The 21,012-nt window shown below is 46.0% G+C and overlaps 2 protein-coding genes across 2 annotated transcripts in view; both read right to left on the bottom strand.

Annotated features, from left to right (window-relative positions):
• Positions 1 to 245: 245 nt before the first annotated feature.
• Positions 246 to 1,190, bottom strand: LOC117744322 (homeobox protein pv.1-like). Its single transcript, XM_034552521.1, has 3 exons — positions 947 to 1,190; positions 612 to 844; positions 246 to 521 (listed from the first exon to the last, which is right to left on the bottom strand). The coding sequence occupies exons 1-3, from the start codon at positions 1,188 to 1,190 to the stop codon at positions 246 to 248; spliced, it is 753 nt and encodes a 250-aa protein (XP_034408412.1).
• A 4,554-nt stretch (positions 1,191 to 5,744) lies between these two features.
• The window catches only part of LOC117744205 (kinase non-catalytic C-lobe domain-containing protein 1), a 33,236-nt gene continuing 17,968 nt past the window's right edge, over positions 5,745 to 21,012 (bottom strand). The window contains 18 exon segments of the mRNA XM_034552372.1: positions 5,745 to 5,973; positions 7,697 to 7,854; positions 8,343 to 8,402; positions 8,821 to 8,943; positions 10,158 to 10,311; positions 11,081 to 11,163; positions 11,329 to 11,520; positions 11,798 to 11,953; positions 12,072 to 12,219; positions 12,379 to 12,489; positions 14,034 to 14,215; positions 14,299 to 14,393; positions 14,527 to 14,620; positions 15,440 to 15,777; positions 16,904 to 17,166; positions 19,904 to 20,043; positions 20,224 to 20,304; positions 20,306 to 20,870. Of these exon segments, the coding sequence (XP_034408263.1) occupies positions 5,745 to 5,973; positions 7,697 to 7,854; positions 8,343 to 8,402; positions 8,821 to 8,943; positions 10,158 to 10,311; positions 11,081 to 11,163; positions 11,329 to 11,520; positions 11,798 to 11,953; positions 12,072 to 12,219; positions 12,379 to 12,489; positions 14,034 to 14,215; positions 14,299 to 14,393; positions 14,527 to 14,620; positions 15,440 to 15,777; positions 16,904 to 17,166; positions 19,904 to 20,043; positions 20,224 to 20,304; positions 20,306 to 20,870 (3,172 nt within the window).

Here is a 21,012-nt window from a genome sequence, read left to right as displayed (position 1 = left end):
CTGTCGGCGCGCATTGTGTAAACCACGCAGACAAAAGGCAAAGTCCAGTGCAGCAGTATATAAGATAAACTTTATTCGATGATAAATAGAATTTCCAATTTTTGGTAATATATATATATATATATATATACACAACTTACATATATCCAATATAATAAAAACACATCACACATCAAATAAAACAACAACTCTGGATTGCACTTTTCTAAGTGTTTCGGTCGGAAAAGTCTCTGGCTGGCAGTTCTTCAGTAGAAATGTGGGTTGCGGATCATGAGATGAGGAGGGGGGTGGTGGTGGGGGTGATGGTGAGGGCCCATCTGCTGCTGGAGGACCAGCTGCGGGGAGGGGGCCTGGTAGAAGGCCGCGCCGTGAACGGGGTAGTGGGGTCGCTGTCCGGCCGCGCTGTGGTACTGGTGAACTGGGGGCAGAGTCTGGAACAACACCGGTGGGATTTGGGGCGCGAGGTAGTCCTGAAATTCACGTTTCAGCTTCATCCTCCGGTTCTGGAACCAGGTCCTCACCTGAGAGCACAACATAATATAAATAAAGTTAGCATCCAGACTAATACTGAATCAGGGGGATCCGTGTTTACACCGTGAGTCTCTTCTTACCTGAGTCTCGGTGAGGTTCAGCCTCAGTGCCGTCTTCACTCTCTCTCCGGCGTCCAGGTATTTGTGCTTGTTAAAGATCTTTTCAAGTTTGCTGATCTGCTCGGGGCTGAACTTTGTGCGCACGCGGCGCTGCGGCGCGTCTCTCTCCGCGTCGCTGCCCTCGTCCACAGAGAGGCACTCAGAGGACGCGGCCTCGCTCTCGTACCCGGAGGAATAACCGCTCATTTCTGAAACTGGAGGCAAAAAGAAAAAAAGAACTCTGGTTAGAAACTCTGCTTGCGCGTAAAAGACTTCTGGTTTAAAAGTTAGGAGCTGCCATTAAGTGCCGTACTTACTCGGTGAGGCGCAGCTTGTTGGATGAAAAGGGGAGTACAGGCTGGAGTCCTGCCTGCTACTCTCCACATGTTGTGATGCTTTGGGCTTTGGCTGCAGGTAACCCTTGCCAAAAGTCGGCGGGCACGGCTGCACCATGCAGGGCATATGGGGCCTGCAGGTCGGCGAGTCCATGCCAGCTCCGCGGGTCAGCGCGGTGTAGCGATGGCTCTGCGCCAGCCAGTCCGCGGAAAAGTATTTCACCATGTTCGCAGTGCTGCTCAGTGACCTGTACCGTCACCAAATGTAAGAGGAAGTGTGTGTGGTTGCAGCTATCTCCCCCTATGCTCCCCTCGACCAGGGGGGGGTCAGCTTTTATAGCGCTCTGGCGCCCTTGGCATCGCCATTTGCATATGTAGAGGCCCTTGTTAACGCCCGATCGATCCCGATGATTAGGGGTTAATGGCTCGTTATTGAAGTCTTTACATATCCTGTGAGTGTGTGAAGACCTGGCGCCGCCGTGTCTGTGAGAACCCTCCTGAGCTCATACATTTGTCCGCCCCGACCGAAACCGAGGGGGCTCTGCAACGCGCTTTATCTGCCGCAGACAGCGGAGACGCGCTGCATACAGTAGCGCCGGGGCAGAGGTGTTAAAGTGATTCAGAGTATTCTTCTCGTTTTAGACAATAAAACCGAACTTGTCCATGACTGATCTAATGTGTCTCTCAATCTGCATGTGAATGGACGGAACGCATCAAGAGACATCGGGCGGGATGTCCTAGTAGAGGCCATGAATTCATGTTGGATGTTTTACTTGAGTACATCCATGTTGTGCTCAGGTATACGTCTATTGTTCCACATTTCAGGAGCTGTACTGCACTATATGTATTTCACAACCATAGTTACTTTTTAGATTAATCTTCTACACATGTGCACGTGAAACATTTGGCTCGGCCAACTATACAGCAAGCACAGCTGATCATTATCATTAATACATCATTATTAGGGTTTTTTTTGGTACACGTTGCAAATACATATCTTACTTTGACGTCCAATTTTGATCGCAGGAGACGAAGTAGTTAAAATAGTGTGGTTATTTATTTAACATAAATAATGAATACGTCTTCCACAGCTCACTAATATGACACCCACCTTGTGTGTGTGTGTGTGTGTGTGTGTGCGTGTGTGTGTGTGTGCGTGTGTGGGAGGGGGCGAGGGGGGGTTAAGCATTTAAGGAGCCGCTCCAAGTTTGAGCACCTAATCCTAATATCAGTGACCCCTGCATTACTCACGGGGGACTTGATCTGTGGTAAGTGATGTATTTCAGCTCTTCTGTTGTACTTCTGCGTTATCAAATGGAGAGAGGGGGGCTTGGGGACGCGGCAGCCCCCTCTGGATGGCTCTCGTATTGACCTGCCTCCGATACCCCGGTGAGCGCTGGCGCCGGCTATCCGGCAGCCAGCGTTTGGCACAGGCGCTTCAAACATTGCGGATCAAAGGCATTACAGTAGCAACACAATTACGGCTGATTGTCGGACCGTTCACATGCAAATATGCCAAAACAAGCTGCGAGGAAGCTTGGGGGGGCGCAAACAAGCCCGCATAAGGAGACGCGGTAATCCTTTAATTGGCTCACATACCAAGATATATTTTAACAGTAGTTTATGTGTATACTTCTCATAGGCTTTGGACGTTGACTGGGAGGATCACTTCGTGTCCGTTAGGTGCCACATTAAAACCGAGATGGGCCCGCCCATCCTTTTTTTGTGCGTGAGATCTCTGCGTGCGGCAGCTCCGGGGACAATTGCCGCTAAACTGATCGCTTAGTTCTCCGACAAAAGCATATAAGATATATATCTTATATACATATATAACGGTGATCTGTCGTGGAGGAGGCATGAGTCCTCCTCCGCAGCCCTCTAGAGCTCTTTATCTCGGACGCTTTGAAGATGAGTCCTGATGCCGTTAGATAACAATACAACAACAAAAAAAGCCGCCCGGGACGTCGCCTTCCCACTGCGCCGATTTCCTCAGCTCGGCCTGATGGGCTCTCTCTTTCTGTCCTCAGCCGGGAGAAGAGACTGTATTCTAATTTCGACAGTCACCAAAGCCTGGATTAAAAAAATAATTACAATTATGAGCTGTACTTTTTTTTCTCTAACTCACATAGTAATACATAAAATCAATACATTTGGGAAGTTGTAGTCCGTTCAGGTTATTCATAAACATTTCCTGGAGACTCCAGTCGTTCAGTCAGTCCTTCATTAAAGTAAAACTAGCAATACCACCTTCCAGAATTATCCATTAGAAGTAAAATTCCTGAATGTATTGTTTTGATTTGCTTAATGTACTTACTGTACTTAAAAGCACTCTTTGGTCCCTGTCAGCATTGTTTTCTTATTTATATGTTATTGCATCAGGCAAACAGGTCAGTTTTGTTAAGTAACAACTAAGTTAAATATTCAAGTAAAGTGCAGGCAGCTCAAAACTGTACCCAAGTATACCCAAGTACATTAAGCAAATCAAGATGTGCAATCAGATGTGCAAGCCCAAACATTGAGAAAGTAAAGTTGAGGTCCACAAAATGAGGACAATGATGCAAAGGTGATAAATTGTCCATATGGTCAGGTTTTGTATACTGGCTTGAAATAAAACGTAACACAGCAAATCCTCCCGTAATAATTAAGAGGAGGGAATGCCAGGAAGCACTTTTAACCCCTGACATATGGAGAGCTCCTCTCATAACATTGCACATCCCCAGACGGAGGCAACCAGAACCTGCAACTGCAGATATTGTCTGGCAATAACACGCTTTGGCAAGAGGTGGCTTATAAAATCTCATTTATCTGGTTGAATTAAGCAAACCTTTATGGCACGTTACATTGCATCTCCACGGTAGGGTCCAAGACTGTAGAGGGAGGGAGGGAGGGAGAGACAGAGAGAGAGAGAGGAGAGAGAGAGAGAGAAAAATAGAAAAAATAAACTGAACATCATTTCTCAAATCGACATTTTGCACTTTGACATCTCATTACGCTCCATCATTTTCTCTGTGACGGCAAGGCGTTGTCATGACAGCCGCCTTGCTTTTGCCCCACACGACACATCTACTGACAATAAATGAAACCACGTCACATTAAGCCGTTTGAATGGAATTCACATTTAGACATTCGTTTACCGATCTCGTCGAGTAAATCTCATCCGGTTAATAAAGAGAAACTACACTTTGTTACCAAAATATATGATCAATATAACACCTCAGTAGATTAAATTCATTCGGGAATTGTTTTGTCTCGTTTTCTGACATGTTGCACGGATATCAACATTATCAAATATTTGACATGGCTAGTCACCTATTTACCCCCAAATCTATCACCTTTCTGTGGAATTCAAACAATATTCCTCTTCTGGAATGACACACTTTCCCAGGTTTGCTGTGTCATATGATTAAATATAACTTAATCTAGACATTTTCAGTTTCAGAAATATGCACATCTTAAGCACAGTATCATCTCCTAAAACCTTGTGCCTTCCAATGTGGCTGACCAACAATGTGTCGTGGGCACTGGTCCTTCTGTAGCAGTCCCCGGCCCTCAGGGTCTACCGCCGAGCTAGCCAAATGCTAACGTCAGAATGCTAACAGGCTCACGATGACAATGCAAAAACATACTGTACATACATAATGTTCCCAATCTTAGTTTAGCCTGCTGGCACTCAAACATTTGCTAATTAGCATTACAAATCGACGTACAGCCAAAGTTGTCAACATGTCCAAATCAATAGTGGGCACAAATAAAAAAAATTGACCTGGTGATGGCGGTGATTGAAAAGAAGTGAAGTGATCACCGGAGTTGTTCCAATTTATCCTGCGTGAGACGCGATTCTCTGAATCAAATCTCATGGCAACCCATCCATCCATCCATTTTCAATACCGCTTATCCTCATTAGGGTCGCGGGGCGCTGGAGCCTATCCCAGCTGACATAGGGCGAAGGCAGGGGACACCCTGGACAGGCCGCCAGTCCATCGAGGGCACATGTCATGGCAACCCATCCAATAGAATATTTGGAACTTGGGGATGAATGTTAATGAAAAACTTTCATGGCAACCCAGGTGATAGTTAAGATATCTCTGTCTGGGACAAAGTTACATTACATTATATTTACCTGACACTTTTGACTTTTAACTTTCTCACTTTGACAATGTTGACACAGCTACAAGGGAGCAATTCAGGCTTAAGTGTCTTGCTCAAGGACACATCGACTGGGACCAGCACAGCCGGGGATTGAACCGCTGATCCTCTGATTGAAAGACGGACCTGCTAACCACTGACCCACAATCGCGATCAAAGTGCCAGTCCTGGAGCCCCGGCTAGACAAAGCCGGAATCTTTGCTTCAGTGGCGGTACATTGATATCATTACCTGCACCATGTAACCCTGTGGCTTTTATGATGTGGGACATGCAGTCTGCATTTGTGCCATGTTCAGTCCACGCACGAGGCCATAACTGTTACATTACAAATAAAGATTAAATATGTCAGTACAAGCTGAGAAAGAATCATCACGAATCATAAACTTCATCCAATAATGCTTTTAGTGGAAACAAAAAATCAACCGAGACAAACCCTCTGTGTAACCCTATGGGTGCGAGTTATAAATAAACTGATTTACTGACGTTAGTTAAGGGGCCTTTGACAGATAGCGAACATGTGACAACGTTTTCCAGTTCACAAGGCTCTGCTGCCGGGACAACAGAGGTGCCAGAGGGGTCGTGGCGCCTCTGTGTGGCATTGGACACGGGCTCCGAGATGTCACTGGGTCAGAGCTCATTGGAAAGTGGCCTTCACCCTCTTCAGCTTGTCCTTCATCTTCCGCGTTTGCCGCTCGCTCGTCTGCTGGAGGCCAGCGTCGCTGTCGGCGGCCAAGAGGTGGATGTCGGAGGTGGCGAGCCGGGCGATGCGACGCTGAAGGTAGGCCTGCAGCTCCCGGTCCGGGCTGTAGGGGTACACAGCCTCCTGGAAGGCGTGGACCTGACACACGACCTTCGCTATACTCCTGGAGCCGAGGACGGATGGGGAAATAAAGAAGAGAAGGGACAACATGAAAAGCAATTTTTCTTTATCATGGTGCATATCATACCTAAGTTTCCTTCCTGGCAGCGGCATTAGTTTTGTCTGTGACCTGATTTGGAGAGAGCGGGGATAACCCCGGCTCCATAGCAACCAGCTGCGTCTCCGCCTTTCCCTGCTCGATCTCCCGACCCCAGCATCTGGCTACAGCCGGTCGCCTCGCAGCATCTGTCCCGAAACCTTTTTTCCAATCAAACAGCATCCCACGGGCGCCATCTGGCGCAACGCTGGCACCCCAACCAACAACCCAATTCCCAACAGCTGTGCCATTACCATCCAATCGCCATTTGTCGCGACCTTGGCATCTGGTCGGCCATATTGGAGTGAAGGAAAAGGACACAGGGAAAAATGTGTCCTCATAGAGTTGGCCGACTTTGTCAGAGATGGATTCTCCGGGAGGTGGTTTGGGGGGGAGCTGATATACAGTTAATGACACTAACTCTACTGATATATTGTGTCACTGGATGGGACAGGTAGCAGGCTAATTTCACTGGCTAGATGTCTATTTCACCAATGTCCCACAAATGAGTGCAAATTACAGCATGCGGTAAAATCCTGGTTGTGTTAAATGACAGGGGGGACACCTGTTATAGGAAGGAGGTGGGGGACGTGTGTGTACGTGGCGCCAAAGACAACAACCTCTCCCAAAAAAAGATTACTGTTGATTTGCCAGGCGACTGTGGCTCAGTAGTGAGTCAATTAGAGGATCGGTGGTTCGATCCCCGGCTCCGCTAGCCCATGTTGATGTGTTTGGGCAAGACACTTAACTCCAAAATTGCTCCCGGTTTTTGAATGTGTGTGAATGTTAGCTACTGCTGATGTGCAGGTGGAACATTAGCTCCTCCCATCAGTGTATGCATATGGGTGAATGATGTCATGTAGTGTTAAAGCGCTTTGAGTGGTCGGAAGACTAGAAAAGAGCCATACAGGACCATTTACTATTTTAGGGAAGTCCAAAACTGTTCAGTTTCACAGTTGTGAACAGCAGCAGTTCATAGGCATTCAGATCTCACACTCCTGGGGTTGTATTCATAAAGCTCCATCGTTCAAAGAGTTTCTCCTCGTGACGGAATTCTAGGATTTAGGATGTTTTCTAAAAGTTCTCCCTTAAAGCTGAGACAAGATCCTGGGGAGACGTTATTCACACCAAGCATCTGGGCCTTTGAAAGAGCTCTTTCCAGATCAACAACGCTGCTTTCATAGACTGGCCAGCAATTGGAGAAAGTGATGAGGGCTGAGCTACAATCGTTAATATCAAATCAAACAGATTACGGACAGACTACACCAAGAACATAATGCCTCAGGTCACAGCTGTCGCCGGGCATAGAAAATTATCTTATTGCTTCCTCTGAAAAAAATAATTAAAGAAAATAGTCCTCTAGCTGTGTACGAAGACCAGAACTGCATCCATATCAATGATCTGTTATTCATAAAAATCACAGTCCCAAGTTAAGGGTCAGTGCTCTAGAAATTCAAAACATGGACTTTAAAAAAAAATGTGGTGGAGTAAGGCCATAAGAACGCCTCATGAATGTTTCGGATTCTATTTTTAATAGGCTGTGTGAACTGGATCAGGAATGAAACTCTTTCAGTAAAAAAGATCGACATTACCGATTTTCACCGATCTAGAAAGGATATTTTCTCCTCACCTGAGCTTGGTCCACTTGTAAGCTCCGGTAGTGAGCGTGAAGGCTCCGATCTCCAGCTGCTGGACGTGCATGGCCAGGATGTGCGTCGACGGCAGGGTGGGCCTCCTCCTCGCGTGTTCCCCTCCCATCAGACACAGGTCGTCACTCTTCAGAAACACCTGCGGACAGAGAAAAATGTATCCGCACGGTAAACTAACGAGTCCTTACTGGGATGGAACGTTTCAAAAAAGTTAAATTAAGCCAAAGTCTCAGGTACTTGGTACGTTAATAAGCAAGGCCAAGGTAGTGGTGCAATTAAAACATTTCTTTATTTAACCCGCTTCACATTTCAAAGCAGAGAGAGCATGCATGATTCTCTTTATCTACGGCCGGGCAGGAAAGTTGCCAGGATGGTGCTGCGTGTTGTTCGTCACGTCAGGTTCTTTTTTTTTGGGGGGGTGACTCTCAGATGCAGAGCCAGCTGTGAGCTCTCAGCACACAGGCGAGTTGCTCGGAGCTGTTTTTCTATTGATTTGTTTGCCCCGCAGCCCAGTTTCACAATATGTGACCAGCCCAGCTTTCAGTTACAAACAACATACGTGTGCACTTGCTCAAACACACCTGCACATGCACACGCACACGTGCACAAACACACACACACACACACCTGTACAGCTCGTAGCTCCTCCAGGATCTCGCACACCTTAGTAGACAGATGTTTCCAAGCCTGTTGGGAAGAAGGGAGGACGTTTTATTTAGTACTGTAGCTCCAAAAAAAATAGGTAATGCAACACAAGAGTCCATGAATACAACCCATGGAAATATGGAAATGTATTATATATATATATATATATATATATATATATATATATATATATATATATATATATATATTCTCGCCACGGGAGTCTTTTAATTGTATTTTTTTTCTTAATTTACTCATATTGACAACGACACTCCTCAGTGCGCTCGCACTCGCTACATCTTATTTTAATGCATTGAAGGCCATGTTCTCATTTGTGAAACTAATTAAATACCACCCAATTCTATCTCAACCAAAGAAAAACATTTAGCTGGAGGGCATCTGACTTATACAGAGAGTCGAGAGTTTGTGTGCAGGAGGAATTCATGAGATGCAGCCTTACTGGTAATTGCCTGACAATCACGTTCTCCAGACCTCCGAGGACCTGCATGGCGGTGGCGAAGTTCCTCGATTCGTAGCAGTGTTTCCCGATATACAGATACTTGGTCAGCAAAGCAACTTGTGTCTGCAAGAGATGGAGAGTTTGCAATGAAAAAAACAATTGCCGAACGAGGCAAAATGCTAAAATCTAGCCGGTCTTCACACCGGTGTGCTTTTTTTGGGGGGACTGCGAGAGGCTGCATGATGTCCACCGGAAAAAGAAAAGGATTTGTTAAATGGCAGATGCAGGTTAAGTTAAAACCCCCGAAAGCAATTCAAGCATATTTTTAAGTAACACGAAAGCAATCGAAATGAGCGGAAGTGTCATCGCTAAACTTTCAAGTTGGAGCCCTTGTAACCAGCTGATTGAAAGTAGCCGAACTGTCAGTTGAAGCGTGAATGATGAAAGCAGAAAAGTAACGTCAAGGAGGAGAGGCTTTTGCAGACCGAATCTGTAATTTGAAGTCAATCGTTTCACACGCGGACTCCAAGACCTTCGTCCAATGCTAAAGTTTCGGAAACAGATTGGAATTTTCTTTCTGACGAGCAGATTCTCTTTCCTGCTCACTATACATCCACGGGCCATCCACAGATTGGGGCGGGCGATGGAAGAACAGCCTGGATTTGGGGACGAAGATGAGACGTAGCCAGCTCTCGTTCCTCTAGGCAGCTAGACGATAAGCTAGCTTCCTGCTTCAAATCTTTAAATCAAAGAGCATAATAAAACACATCGGACTGAGTGTGCAAGCTTTCTGTGCGTAACGATTGTTACCGGATGACGGATGAAGAAACCCATACGAGAGAAATACGGCATTTAGAGGTGAAAGTAGAATTATCAGCTTGGACGTAAAGCACTTAAAAGTAGTTAAACTGTCAGTTAACGCTTGAAAGATGAAAGCTGAACACCAGAGAGTACAATGTAAATAGCTTCAGTGTCAGCCGGACTATTTGAGCCTTCATGTCAGTACGAGAGACCTTCTAATTGCATGCACAGATGTCTGAAATGTGTTGTGAAAAGTATACGAGGAAGTAGTGAAAAGGGTCCATAATAATACATTTTTAAATGTAATAGTTTCTCAGCTTTTTGTGAGAGAAATGAAAACCAATGAAATCCCTCGTTTAACGAAGAATTGCCTCAGGTTTTTTTATGTTCTGGTTTCTAACCGAGTCCGATGAGAAATCAAAGCAGAGGCTGTGTTTCTGTCCACCCCCCCCCCCCCCACACACCCCCACATCCCCCACTCCTTCCCCCAGCTCTCAGCTGACCCCCTAGCTTTCACTAGTTATGCCTTCTCTCACCTTGACGGAGTCACAGATGACTACTTCAGCAGAGATCCAGTTAGCGACACTGTCAGCATATGTGAGCAGCTGCTGGAGGCGGCCATCTGACAGTGTCTCCTCACGCACAAGTAGACCGCTGCCCTCTGCTGGCGGGATGTGCCGAGACACGTTCCTGGTGGAGGAAGGGGGAGTGGGGGGGATGACAAAAATGATTGAACTGATGGTTGAACAATTTGGACATGTCACCTTGGGCTTCAGGAAACAGTAATAGTTTGCTTTTGTTTTTTTAACCCCTTAAAAGTCCCCTTGGATGCTGTAGCGTGTTCAATGTGAAGGAGCTGGAATAGGAAGAGGTCAACTAAAATGGCAGAATAAAAAAATAAATAAACAATATTACTTACATATTACTCTTTGATTATAATCACCAACTGTATTTCTTTTAATTAAATTAAGAACAACATTTGTAACCGTTTCATTAGCGTATTTTAAGATTCTAACTTCAGGTGTTTTATGTCCTGGCAACAGAACAAAGCCCAGTAGCCCCAGTCTGAATGTCCCTTTATTCACATGGGGCATCTTGTTGTATTGAGTATATTAAAAAGTAGATTTATTACAAATCCCCTTTTGATTGAAAGAAAGGGGCTTGGCTGCTATTTGCCTGCCACTGTCTCCCATTCATTATGCTGGGCATGCCTAGCAGACTCTGCCACAGATACAAGATCTCCTTATGTAATAGTTCACTGTCACACAAATAAACAGGAACTCATAGACTGCAGAATGGGAGAATAAAAGGAAAGTAATCCTTGTACAAACAAAAAATCCAGACGAAATCAGAGAAACATAAAGGATGTAAATGCGTCCCTACAGGACACGAGGGCTCAGTGAATAGAAAGGATGTGGATCAAATGCTGTGGCCTTCACAGCTAAAGCACTGTACTCACCTGTTCGGGGTCGAGACCTTGTCCCTGATTCCTTGTATTCTGGAGTTGAGAAAATTAACCGGGTGACATCCTTGGAACATCTCCTGCAAAACAAGATGTGTAACTCCAGTGTTGGATCAACAGTTGACTGTATTCATCATGATATTCCCCCTTATGCATTTATAACGGCATGTCTCCCTCTAGTGGTAAAAATGGACAACAACAACAGCTCGAGGGCCAGGTGTGGGGAGCAGGCCTGTGCACCTTACCTGCTGCAGCAGGGTGAGCTGCCGGCTTACGTTCTGCGCGCCGCTTCCATGGCAGCTGAAGGGGAGCCACTCCTCACTCTGCAGGCGGCCGCTGGAGAGGTCGTCCACCAGGGAGCCGTAGCAAGGCATGGGCAGGACTGCGGCGAGGGTGAAGGCCATGTCTTTGGGCTCCACCACTCTGGAGAATCTCCACTGCAGAGTTGATCAAAAATAAATAAAAAGACAGGATTAATACAGGTTTCAAGTGGGGTGCTCTTGTGCAATAGTATAATTCATAAATGAGTACAACACAGTTCAAAAAGTCCTGATTTTCTCTCAATAAAAGTGGATTGTTTTGGTAGGACACGGTGTTTGCATGCGTGTTGTCCCCGACAGAAGAAAGAAAACGGGAAGAACAGAGTTTTTTTTTAAAGATTATGACAGATGATTATTAACAAAATACCCAAACAAAGCATAGCATGAGACCGACCTTCCTCCCGAGATCCTCAGTAGATGAATGTACACACGCAGAATCGTCCTCTTCCTCAAAGCTGATCAGGCTCCCTCGTCCTTGGATCCAAGTCGCACAAGGGGGGCTGTGGAGAGCGGCAAGAAGGGCCTCCCCTCGGCTGTTGACAGGAATCACCTGCGTGTGTGTGTGTGTGTGTGTGTGTGTGTGGGGGGGAGATATTTTTAGAGAAAAAAAAAGGTAAATTGACCTCCGTCGAGTGCAGAGCAAATTGCCTGCTTATTTAGGTGTTTACCTCGTCATTGAGGAAGTTTTCCAACGTATCCACGAGGCTGGACTTGGCTGTGAAGTCCACCTGTCTACAGTCCGTTATCCAGAACTGGAGCAGGTCCAAACTGCGATGGAAGACCTTCACACCGTCTCCCGACATGTCTGGACCTTGTCTGTCGGAAATCAAAAATTGTGGTCATGCAAGCAGAGAAAAAGTGTTTCATGCCGGGTGCTATTGTGGGGCGTTGCAGTTTGTAGTGTAGTGTGTTTTTTTCTTGGCATGCTGTACTGTGCATAGTTGTTTTTTTCACGAGTTACTGGGCGTATGGTACCTTGTGGCACAGGTGAATTTATCCATGATGAACTGCAGGAGCTCCTCGGGAGTGCAGAGGAAACGATAGACGTACAGGAACTGCTGGATGAAGCCCTCCATGGTAGCGTTTCTTCGACGAGAAACATAAATTAGGAGTCAAACGGTTCGCATGCTTTCCATAATAATTACAGTTCTGTCCTCTTTTTAGGAGAATTATCTGTTCATAAAAAAAGATAGATACTGTTTTAATTTAGCCCTGATTATATCTAGCATTTTAAAATGTTGTACAAAAGAACAGTGAGGGAGACATGTTCCTCCCATCCCCAGAGGGAAATGATCCTCTCGTTTAGTTCTGAGGGCGATTCATTCCGTAATTTGACTGAAACGCTAATATGCATGAGTCGAAAAAAGCCCCATCAACACCTCGAGAAGTCAAACAGAACAGCTTTGGCTCGAGGCGGTGTGGGAACTAAAAGTGGCTCCCTGCTTTACTGAGTTTTGATGCGGTTCCCTATGGCAACCGATACAAACCAGACGCTTAGGGGCAGCAGCAGCAGCGATACGTGTTTACGGATCAGCATTCGGGTTGGAACTAAATGTACGCAGATATTTAGGTATGGAAAATCCATACCTAAATATCATTGGAGGAGTAATAATAGTGTATTGTACATGTATTGTTGAGCTCATTAGAAGCGATACATATTAGTATTAAATAATAATTATGCCAATATTCTATATTTAGGCTGCAGAGCAGCGTCCAGTTCCAACAACAACAACAAATAAAGTGGGTTTTTTAGGCCTCGTTGGTTTTTGTAGACACTTTTCAACATCCAACCACTCACTGATTTGCTGAAAGACCAAATGTGTAGATATTTGTTTTAGATCATATATCGTGGACGAGGCTTGACTGTGTGTTGCATCTCCTTGGATCTCCTCTTGCCTTTTCCCCTAACCTCTTGAACTGCTTCCAAGCTGCCGGGACGGGGGCCTGGCGCAGGGGATTGTTTGGCCGCTGGAGAAGGTCACTGGTTCACCCCCAGATCGCTGCACTTTTTTAGACAGGAAACAGAACTTTGGCACCCGGAAGATGCTGATGACCCCCACCCCCCCGGTTGGAGGCACACTGCTACAAAGTCTCTCTTCGCCTTTGTTCCCATCCACGCAACATCACTCAAGTAAACACACACCTACACCACTGGTTTTACCGGTAATTACATCCCATGGTTTCCCCTCCTGGTTTTGGGGCTCATTAGCGTTGTCTTTATTTCAATAAATGTCTTATTATTTGCTCTCCGCCTGCGCCTCGCTCTCTTTTGTCATGGCTCCAGAGCCAAAGTCAAAGGTCTTTTTCATTTTCTTTGGTGTAATTGGGCAGTTGCCTGACCCGAGTCCTTTGTTGCCGTTATTATTAGTCATCAGAATTTTTGCCATCATTTTTCTGCCAACTACTCTCATTATATGATTAATTTCTGTCATCTGCATTGAATGTGTTCTAACTCATGCTCTCCCGAAGGTTTCCCACCGTTAAATTAGTTTTATGGGGGAGGTTTTCCTGATCCGATGTGAGGTCCCGGGATAGAGGATGTCGTATGTGTACAGCTTGTAAAGCCCTCTGAGGCAAATTTGTAATTTTGGGCAACACAAAATAAATTGCACTGTATTCATCAATGATACCTGGCATAGAGGTAAGCCATGAGGCCCAGAGGAGTCCCAGCTTGCAGAGTGCTCTTCCCTTTGCTGGTCCCAAAGCTCAGGCAAGACGAGTCCTCAGACTGGAAGTCCAGAGAACCGGGTCCACAGACAGCCAAAGCAGGCAGCAATGAAACCTCCAGACCCCACTGGTCCACACACAGAATCTGCAGAAATGCAGGAAAACGACATAAAAGAACAGAAGATTCGCGAAAAAGTAGTGTTGGCAATGGTGGTACTTTGTAAGCACCTCAAGATACTTCTTCACACAATCTAAGAAGACCACTTTGGATCGGAGCTCCTCGAGCTGGGACTTGAGTTTGGACAGCATCAGCTCGTTGTCACCTTTGGGTGACACACACAAACACACGCACACATACGCACACACGCACACACGCACACACGCACACACACACTTTTAGAGATCATATTTGAGAGTTTTCTGTATACTAGGAGGGTTATGAAATGGACACCCAACCTTTGTTTTTCCTCTCTTGTTGAATCAGCTTCTGGAAGAAATTTTTCGTCTTCTTCAGATTCCTTGTTTCAATCGTCAGCTGCTGCTGTAGCTCCTGTTCAGAAAGATAAATCACGCAAAATCACGCAAAAAGGGGCCGTAAAACACAACAACACCGCAAGCCTTTCAGCTGTTTCCACTGCGTATGCAGCAGCATTTCTATGTTCCCTTCTTTCAGCCCTCTTCTTCTCTCTTCACCGTGGCGACAAGAACGCAGCAGCTTCTTATAAAGTGAAACGGGCAAGAAGTCGCAGCAGCGCGACTCTTGAAGCCGAGTTATTATCCGTCACACAAGAAGCGGCGGGGGTGTCAAAGGTCTGCAAACACAATGTTAATATTCTTTTACAAACTACAGTACAGTTACTTTTGCCTAAGGACTAAGTTCAACACATTCATATTCAAATCCAGTGTGGAGAGAACAATATGCCAATTATCTTTAGGTCCCCCACGTGTTCCAGTCCCATTCACCCCGAAGCCTCGACCTCGGCCCCACTTCATTACAGATAGGGAAAACAAATTCAGAAAAGCCGACCATGTGAAGGGATGAAGGAGGAAAAGCACGTGGATGAAACACAGCAGACAAAATGAACAAAGAATGGAAATAAAAACACTAAATGGAATCGCAGTGGGGCATTTCCACTCTGCATTCTATGGAAATATACCATTAATCTGCTCTTTTTCGTTGTTGTTAACAACCTGTCCCATGTCTCTTTTTGTAAAAGCATCTCCTGCCTATTGCTGGATCATTCTTTTCCTTTAGAAACACACCTTTTTGTTGACGTAATCGAATCTGATGAATGAATAATGTCGCCTGCGGTTTGTTCAAAAGGTCAAACATGACTCACTGTGCAGTGAGCGCCACAGGTCCACCCACCTGGGATTTCACATCCAGACACGGTGAGCCCATGTGCTGCCCCAGACTCATTGCGTACTGGATCACCTCGGGGCCAAAGCACTCTTCCTCGAAAAAGGCCAAGGCCCAGGCCGGGCCAAAGCCGAGGCCCGGCCCCTCCGCTCTGTACCCGGGCGAGACGGGTCGCTCTGACACCAGGGAGTCACTGTCCTCCATGTCCTCAAAGCAGTCGGGGCTCGGCCGCCCTTCCTCCCTCCCCGGCGGAAGCTCTGCTTCAGAGGGGCTTTCATCGCTACCGCCCGCTGATTCCTGCTCGCCTCCCTCCATGGCTGCCGCTTCAGGACTGTCGGTGCTCATGCCTAGACCCGTAAACAAGAACAGTGGAGCGAGAGAGAGAGAGAGAGAGAGAGGGACTGAATCACATGGAGATTTAAAAAAAAAAAAAAAAAACAACAACCAATAAACTGTCAAGAAAAAACTAATTTTCACAGATCCAGAGGTGGTGGTGGGGGTATCTGTTGCCAAGTCATGGGTGCACAATGCACGCCCTGTTTGAACATCGAGCAGTTCGAGTCAAACCTCAAACTATCAGCATTTCTTTATCATGAGTATCTTGTGAGAGATTGTGATCAAGACCACATGTCTGGCACAATAGCCCAACAAAAGCAGATGCTGAGTTTGCTGAATGTTGCTCGTCAGGTATGAGTCCCCGATGGGGGAAAAAAACCCAGAAGAGTTTGCTAGCATGCTTTTTGGACTCTCATGAATGTGCTTCAAGTCTTAAGAACAGCATCCGAGAGCCCGTCACAGCTCTCATTCAGCCTGCAGCCAAATTAAGTGGAATATATCAGAACATCACAGTTTGGTTGGGGTTCAATTGGATGTATAAAATAAGTTGTTTTTCTTCTCATTTTTATATTAATACAGCAGTATCTAAATGAATCCTGTGAACCGTAATATGTAATGAGGTATGTGAACTTTACTTGATAAAGGAGAATTAAATGGAATGAAATATTTTACAGATAAAGACTATTAAAATGTGACGCACAGATACAAATTATATTCACACATGCTTTATAATTAAGTATTATATATTATTATTTGTTATACAAAATGTTTATATAACGGTAGAACATTCATTTGAATTTGAATTGTAATGGAGTATTCTTTCTATATCAAAAATATCTATAACAAAAATGCATATAATAATGCAGGGCATATAAAAAAACTGCTTTTTAACTATATTGTTTGACAAAGAATACAAATAAAGTCCTCTTTGAGATTTAAACTCAGGTTTTGCCACATCTCATATTTTGTATTGATCGGACTACCTGCCAGATGAACCACGATGTGCATTTCATAAACATGAAAGTGGATCCAAGGATGAACGGACATCAGAACTCAACCCAATAAGTAATTATTACACACTGTGACATTAAAAGACTTGGTCTTTGATATATTGAGTATCCAAGTCTGTATCTATACCTTGAAACATGCAGCGGCGACTCTCCTCTGATCTTAAATCGAAATCCTGGAGCGCAGCCTCCTGTCCTCCATGATGGGGCAGGGCCTCGGCTCCCTCCGTCCAACGACCCACAGCGGCAGGATCGGACGTGCGAATGTTCCCATTCAGGTCGAGATGACCGCGCAGGAGAACTTCTCCCTCCCCTTCCCGGACGGTGGCTCCCGAGGGTGGAGTGAGGGCTGCCCTTTTCACAGCCTTTGATGGAGGCTGCTCATTAGAGCCACTGCAGAAGAAAACACACACACACACACACACAACAAGTTCAAAGCAAGACACAATGACCACTTAGAACCACAAAGAACCATGACAATATGTGTGTATGTGTCAGAAAAAAACAAAGCAGCCAAAACCAAATAGTCGACAAAGTTGAGCAGCGGTTTACTGATTTAATGTGAAAACGCAGGAGAACTCGCCGCAACAATCACCGCACAAAAAAAGCCAACTCACTTCCAACATGCACTTGCAAAACCACACCAATGGATCGATCAATAAAATGGAATTGCAGCGGGCGCTGTCCGCTCCGTCAGCAGAGCCTTGGAGCGAGACATCTCTACGCGAAGCTGTGATGTCTCCCGGCCGCGGCAGATTAAAGGGTTCTCTCTCCACAGATTGCCCACAAGCATAAGAGCGTTGTGTCGGCCAGATGAAAAGACACCTGTGTTAACTGGATGAGCTTGTCCCTCCACTTACATTTAGATGGCGACTTATGCAATCTGCTGCCTTCATTCATCCCTCCCCAAAGCATATCAATAACAACGCAGAAGAGGCTTTAAATGCTTCAATGTTTGCCATACATCCTGCCCACACTTCATATCAGTTACCATAGGGACCGTGCGGGCTTCATGTATGAAGTGCATCTTTCTATTAATTAAATTCAGTTTATTTTGTATAGCCCAGAATCACAAATTACAAATTTGCCTCAGTGAGCTTTACAATCTGTACGACATCCCTGACCCAATTAATGCTAATTTCAATGCAGTGTATTAGTGTGTAGAGGAGGCGGAGGAGGAGGAGGAGGAGGAGGAGGAGGAAGAGAGGTCATGGTGAGCTCGGGCTGGGTCATTCTATTCTTCAGAAGGCACATATGAATACATTTTCTTTTTAAATCTGACCACAAGCAGCCCTGGCTGATTTATTGTTAACAAGATATATAAAGATATATAAAGAAAACCGTGCTGATTGTAACTTTTCACATATTTCACCTGTAATGAGCGATGGTACTGCCGTGGCCTGCGGGCGGATGCGGGCGGCCACCGGTAACCAGTGAAAGTCGTGCAGGAGCGGAGTAGTGTGGGTACATTTCGGGAGGTTAAAGACCAGTCGAGCTGCTGCATTCTGGGTGAGCTGTAAAGGTCGATTGGCATTAGCAGGTAGACCTGCCTGGAGGGAGTTACAGTAGTCTAGACACGAGATGATCAGAGCCTGGACCAGAACCTGTGCTGCCTTGTGAGAAGGGGTCGTATTCTCCTGATGTTGTACAGCATGTACCTACAGGAGCGTGTTGTTGCGATAATGTTGGCAGTCAGGGAGAGTTGACAAGTGTCACACCGAGGTTCCTGGCAGTCGGAGTCGGGGCCAACACTGAGTTGTTGAAGGTAATAGTCAGGTCGTGGGTGGGAGAGCCTTTTCCTGGAAGGAAAAGTAGTTCAGTCTTGTCAGGGTTAATTTTCAGGTGGTGTGCAGACATCCGCTGAGAGATGTCGGTCAGACAGGCAGAGATTCGTGCTACCTGTGTTTCAGATTGGGGAAATGAGAGGATCAGTTGGGTGTCATCAGCGTAGCTATGGTAGGAAAAGCCATGCGAGCGAATTACAGAGCCGGGATACTTGTACAGAGAGAAGAGGAGAGGACCAAGGACTGAGCCCTGAGAGACCCCAGTAGTGAGAGGACAAGGCTCAGACACAGATCCTCTCCAGGTTACCCGGTAAGTGCGGTTGTTGAGGTAGGATGAGAAGAGGGAGAGCGCAGTGCCTGAGATACCCAGGTCCTGGAGGGAGGACATGAGGATCTGGTGGTTCACTGTGTCAAAGGCAGCAGAAAGGTCTAGAAGGATAAGGACAGAGGAGAGAGAGGCTGCTCTAGCAGTGTGAAGCTGCTCAGAGACAGCAAGGAGGGCAGTCTCAGGTGAGTGGCCTGCCTTCAATCCAGACTGGTGAGGGTCAAGAAGGTTGTTATTGTGGAGAAAGGAGGAGACTTGGTTAAAGATAGCTTACTCTAGAGTTTTGGACAGGAAGGGGAGGAGAGAGACAGGTTTGTAGTTGTTGACTTCAGATGGGTTGAGAGTGGGTTTCTTCAAGAGAGAGTTAACTCTTTGCCTCCTTCAGAGAGTTAGGGAAACAGCCATTTGAGAGGGAGGTGTTGAGAAAGGGAAGATGGTTGGGAGCAATAGACTGGAGAATGTACACATGACATCTATTGCTTCTGTCCATCCGGGGAGAGGGATCCTCCTCTGTTGCTCTCCTGAAGGTTTCTTCCCTTTTTTCCCTGTGAAAGGTTATTTTTGGGGAGTTTTTCCTGATTCGATGTGAGGTCCTGGGACAGGGATGTCGTATGTGTACAGATTGTAAAGCCCTCTGAGGCAAATTTGTAATTTGTGATATTGGGCTATACAAAATAAACTGAATTGAATTGAATTGAATTGAGAATGTGAGATGGGATGGGGTCAATGGGGCAGGTGGTTGGGCGGGCAGAGGTTACCAAGGTAAGAACTTGATTGGGAGACAGGGGGGTAGAAGAGGAAAGCGAAGGGGAAGAAGATGAAGTTAATGGAGGTGTAGTTATAGAAGATGGATTAGTAAATGAGGAACGCATGTCATCTATCTATCAACAATATATAAATCAGGGCCAACAGTCAGCATTCAAATCTGTTGATTTCTTTTTAAAGATTCAAGGATTAATTGTTGATTCTTTAAAATGCCTTAATACCTAGATGTCAAATAGGTGTCTGAAGCCCTACTCACAGTGTGGACGGGCTGGAATTAACCAGGCAGTGCAGTACACCGAGCAGGTCGTCTTCCCAGTACAGATGGCTGAACCTCTCCTTCACAACACTGGCAAACGTGTGGTACTGGAAGTCCTTCAAAGAGAAGATGCACTCTCCTCGAAGAAAAAAAGAAGAAAGAAAGCGGATCTTCTAAATGAATACGTCTTCAGAACTAAAAAGGCAGGGCTGATGGACTGGGTCCTTGTTTTGTCGTTTCATGAAAGAACGGCTAGAGTGAAGCAGTATGCAGACTTTTAAACTGCATTTTGCAAATTGTAAAATAATTGTGATATTCGTCATGGCTATGTCCTCATGTCCATTGTCCACATGCCCATCGAGCGAAAGCTCTCCGTTGAGCAGCGCAATCACCTCCTGCAGGTTCCAGGTGGCCTTTCGGGGGGATGGACTCTGAAGGAGGCTGGTTCTCGCCCGGTGTCCCTGGGTTTGTTGGTACGCTGAGCACACCACAATCCCGGGGTCCAGGCCTCGCGGGCGCATCCAAACAGTTGATGAATGGGCCGTCGGTGCTCTCCAGACCGGCGATTAGTCCCTGCAAAGGCTGCGGTACGAGGGAGAGATTTATATCCAACCCAAGGAGAGACTGGGGGGCCGTGACCCGCTCAGGCACTAGGGCGAGATGGCCCGTCGTGGGATCCTGACGGAAGAGGAAAATGTTCAAACTGCTGCAACCGCCGAGGTCAGCGGGTAACGTCGGAGGAAGAGAGACTTCAACACAGGAAACATCGGGGAGCGTGAAAGCATAGTGGATCGGAAAGTGGTCGCCGGAAGTTGTGGTTATGACCGTCTGATAGACGGGCGACTCCTGTGCACGCGGATCAGGTTCATTCTGTGCAGGCCATGCGTGAGCAGAGTGAAAGTGGAGAGTGGAGTCGAGGTCCCTGTCCTCCATGGAGTCACTTTTTGTCCTGTAAAATGCGCAATCCCTAATGAGCTGTGTCCTTTTTAAAGCCAAGGTAAGGTAAAAGTGTTCCTGCTCTCTCTTCTTTTCATTTCTTCTTTTTAACATCTTTTCGTAATAATTTCCCCTATACTGCTTAACATCTGAGGAAAAAGGCATATTCCCTT

This window comes from Cyclopterus lumpus, chromosome 15 (genome assembly GCF_009769545.1).
Source record: "Cyclopterus lumpus isolate fCycLum1 chromosome 15, fCycLum1.pri, whole genome shotgun sequence".
Taxonomy (NCBI): Eukaryota; Metazoa; Chordata; class Actinopteri; order Perciformes; family Cyclopteridae; genus Cyclopterus; species Cyclopterus lumpus.
This window is presented reverse-complemented; position numbering and strand designations above follow the sequence as displayed.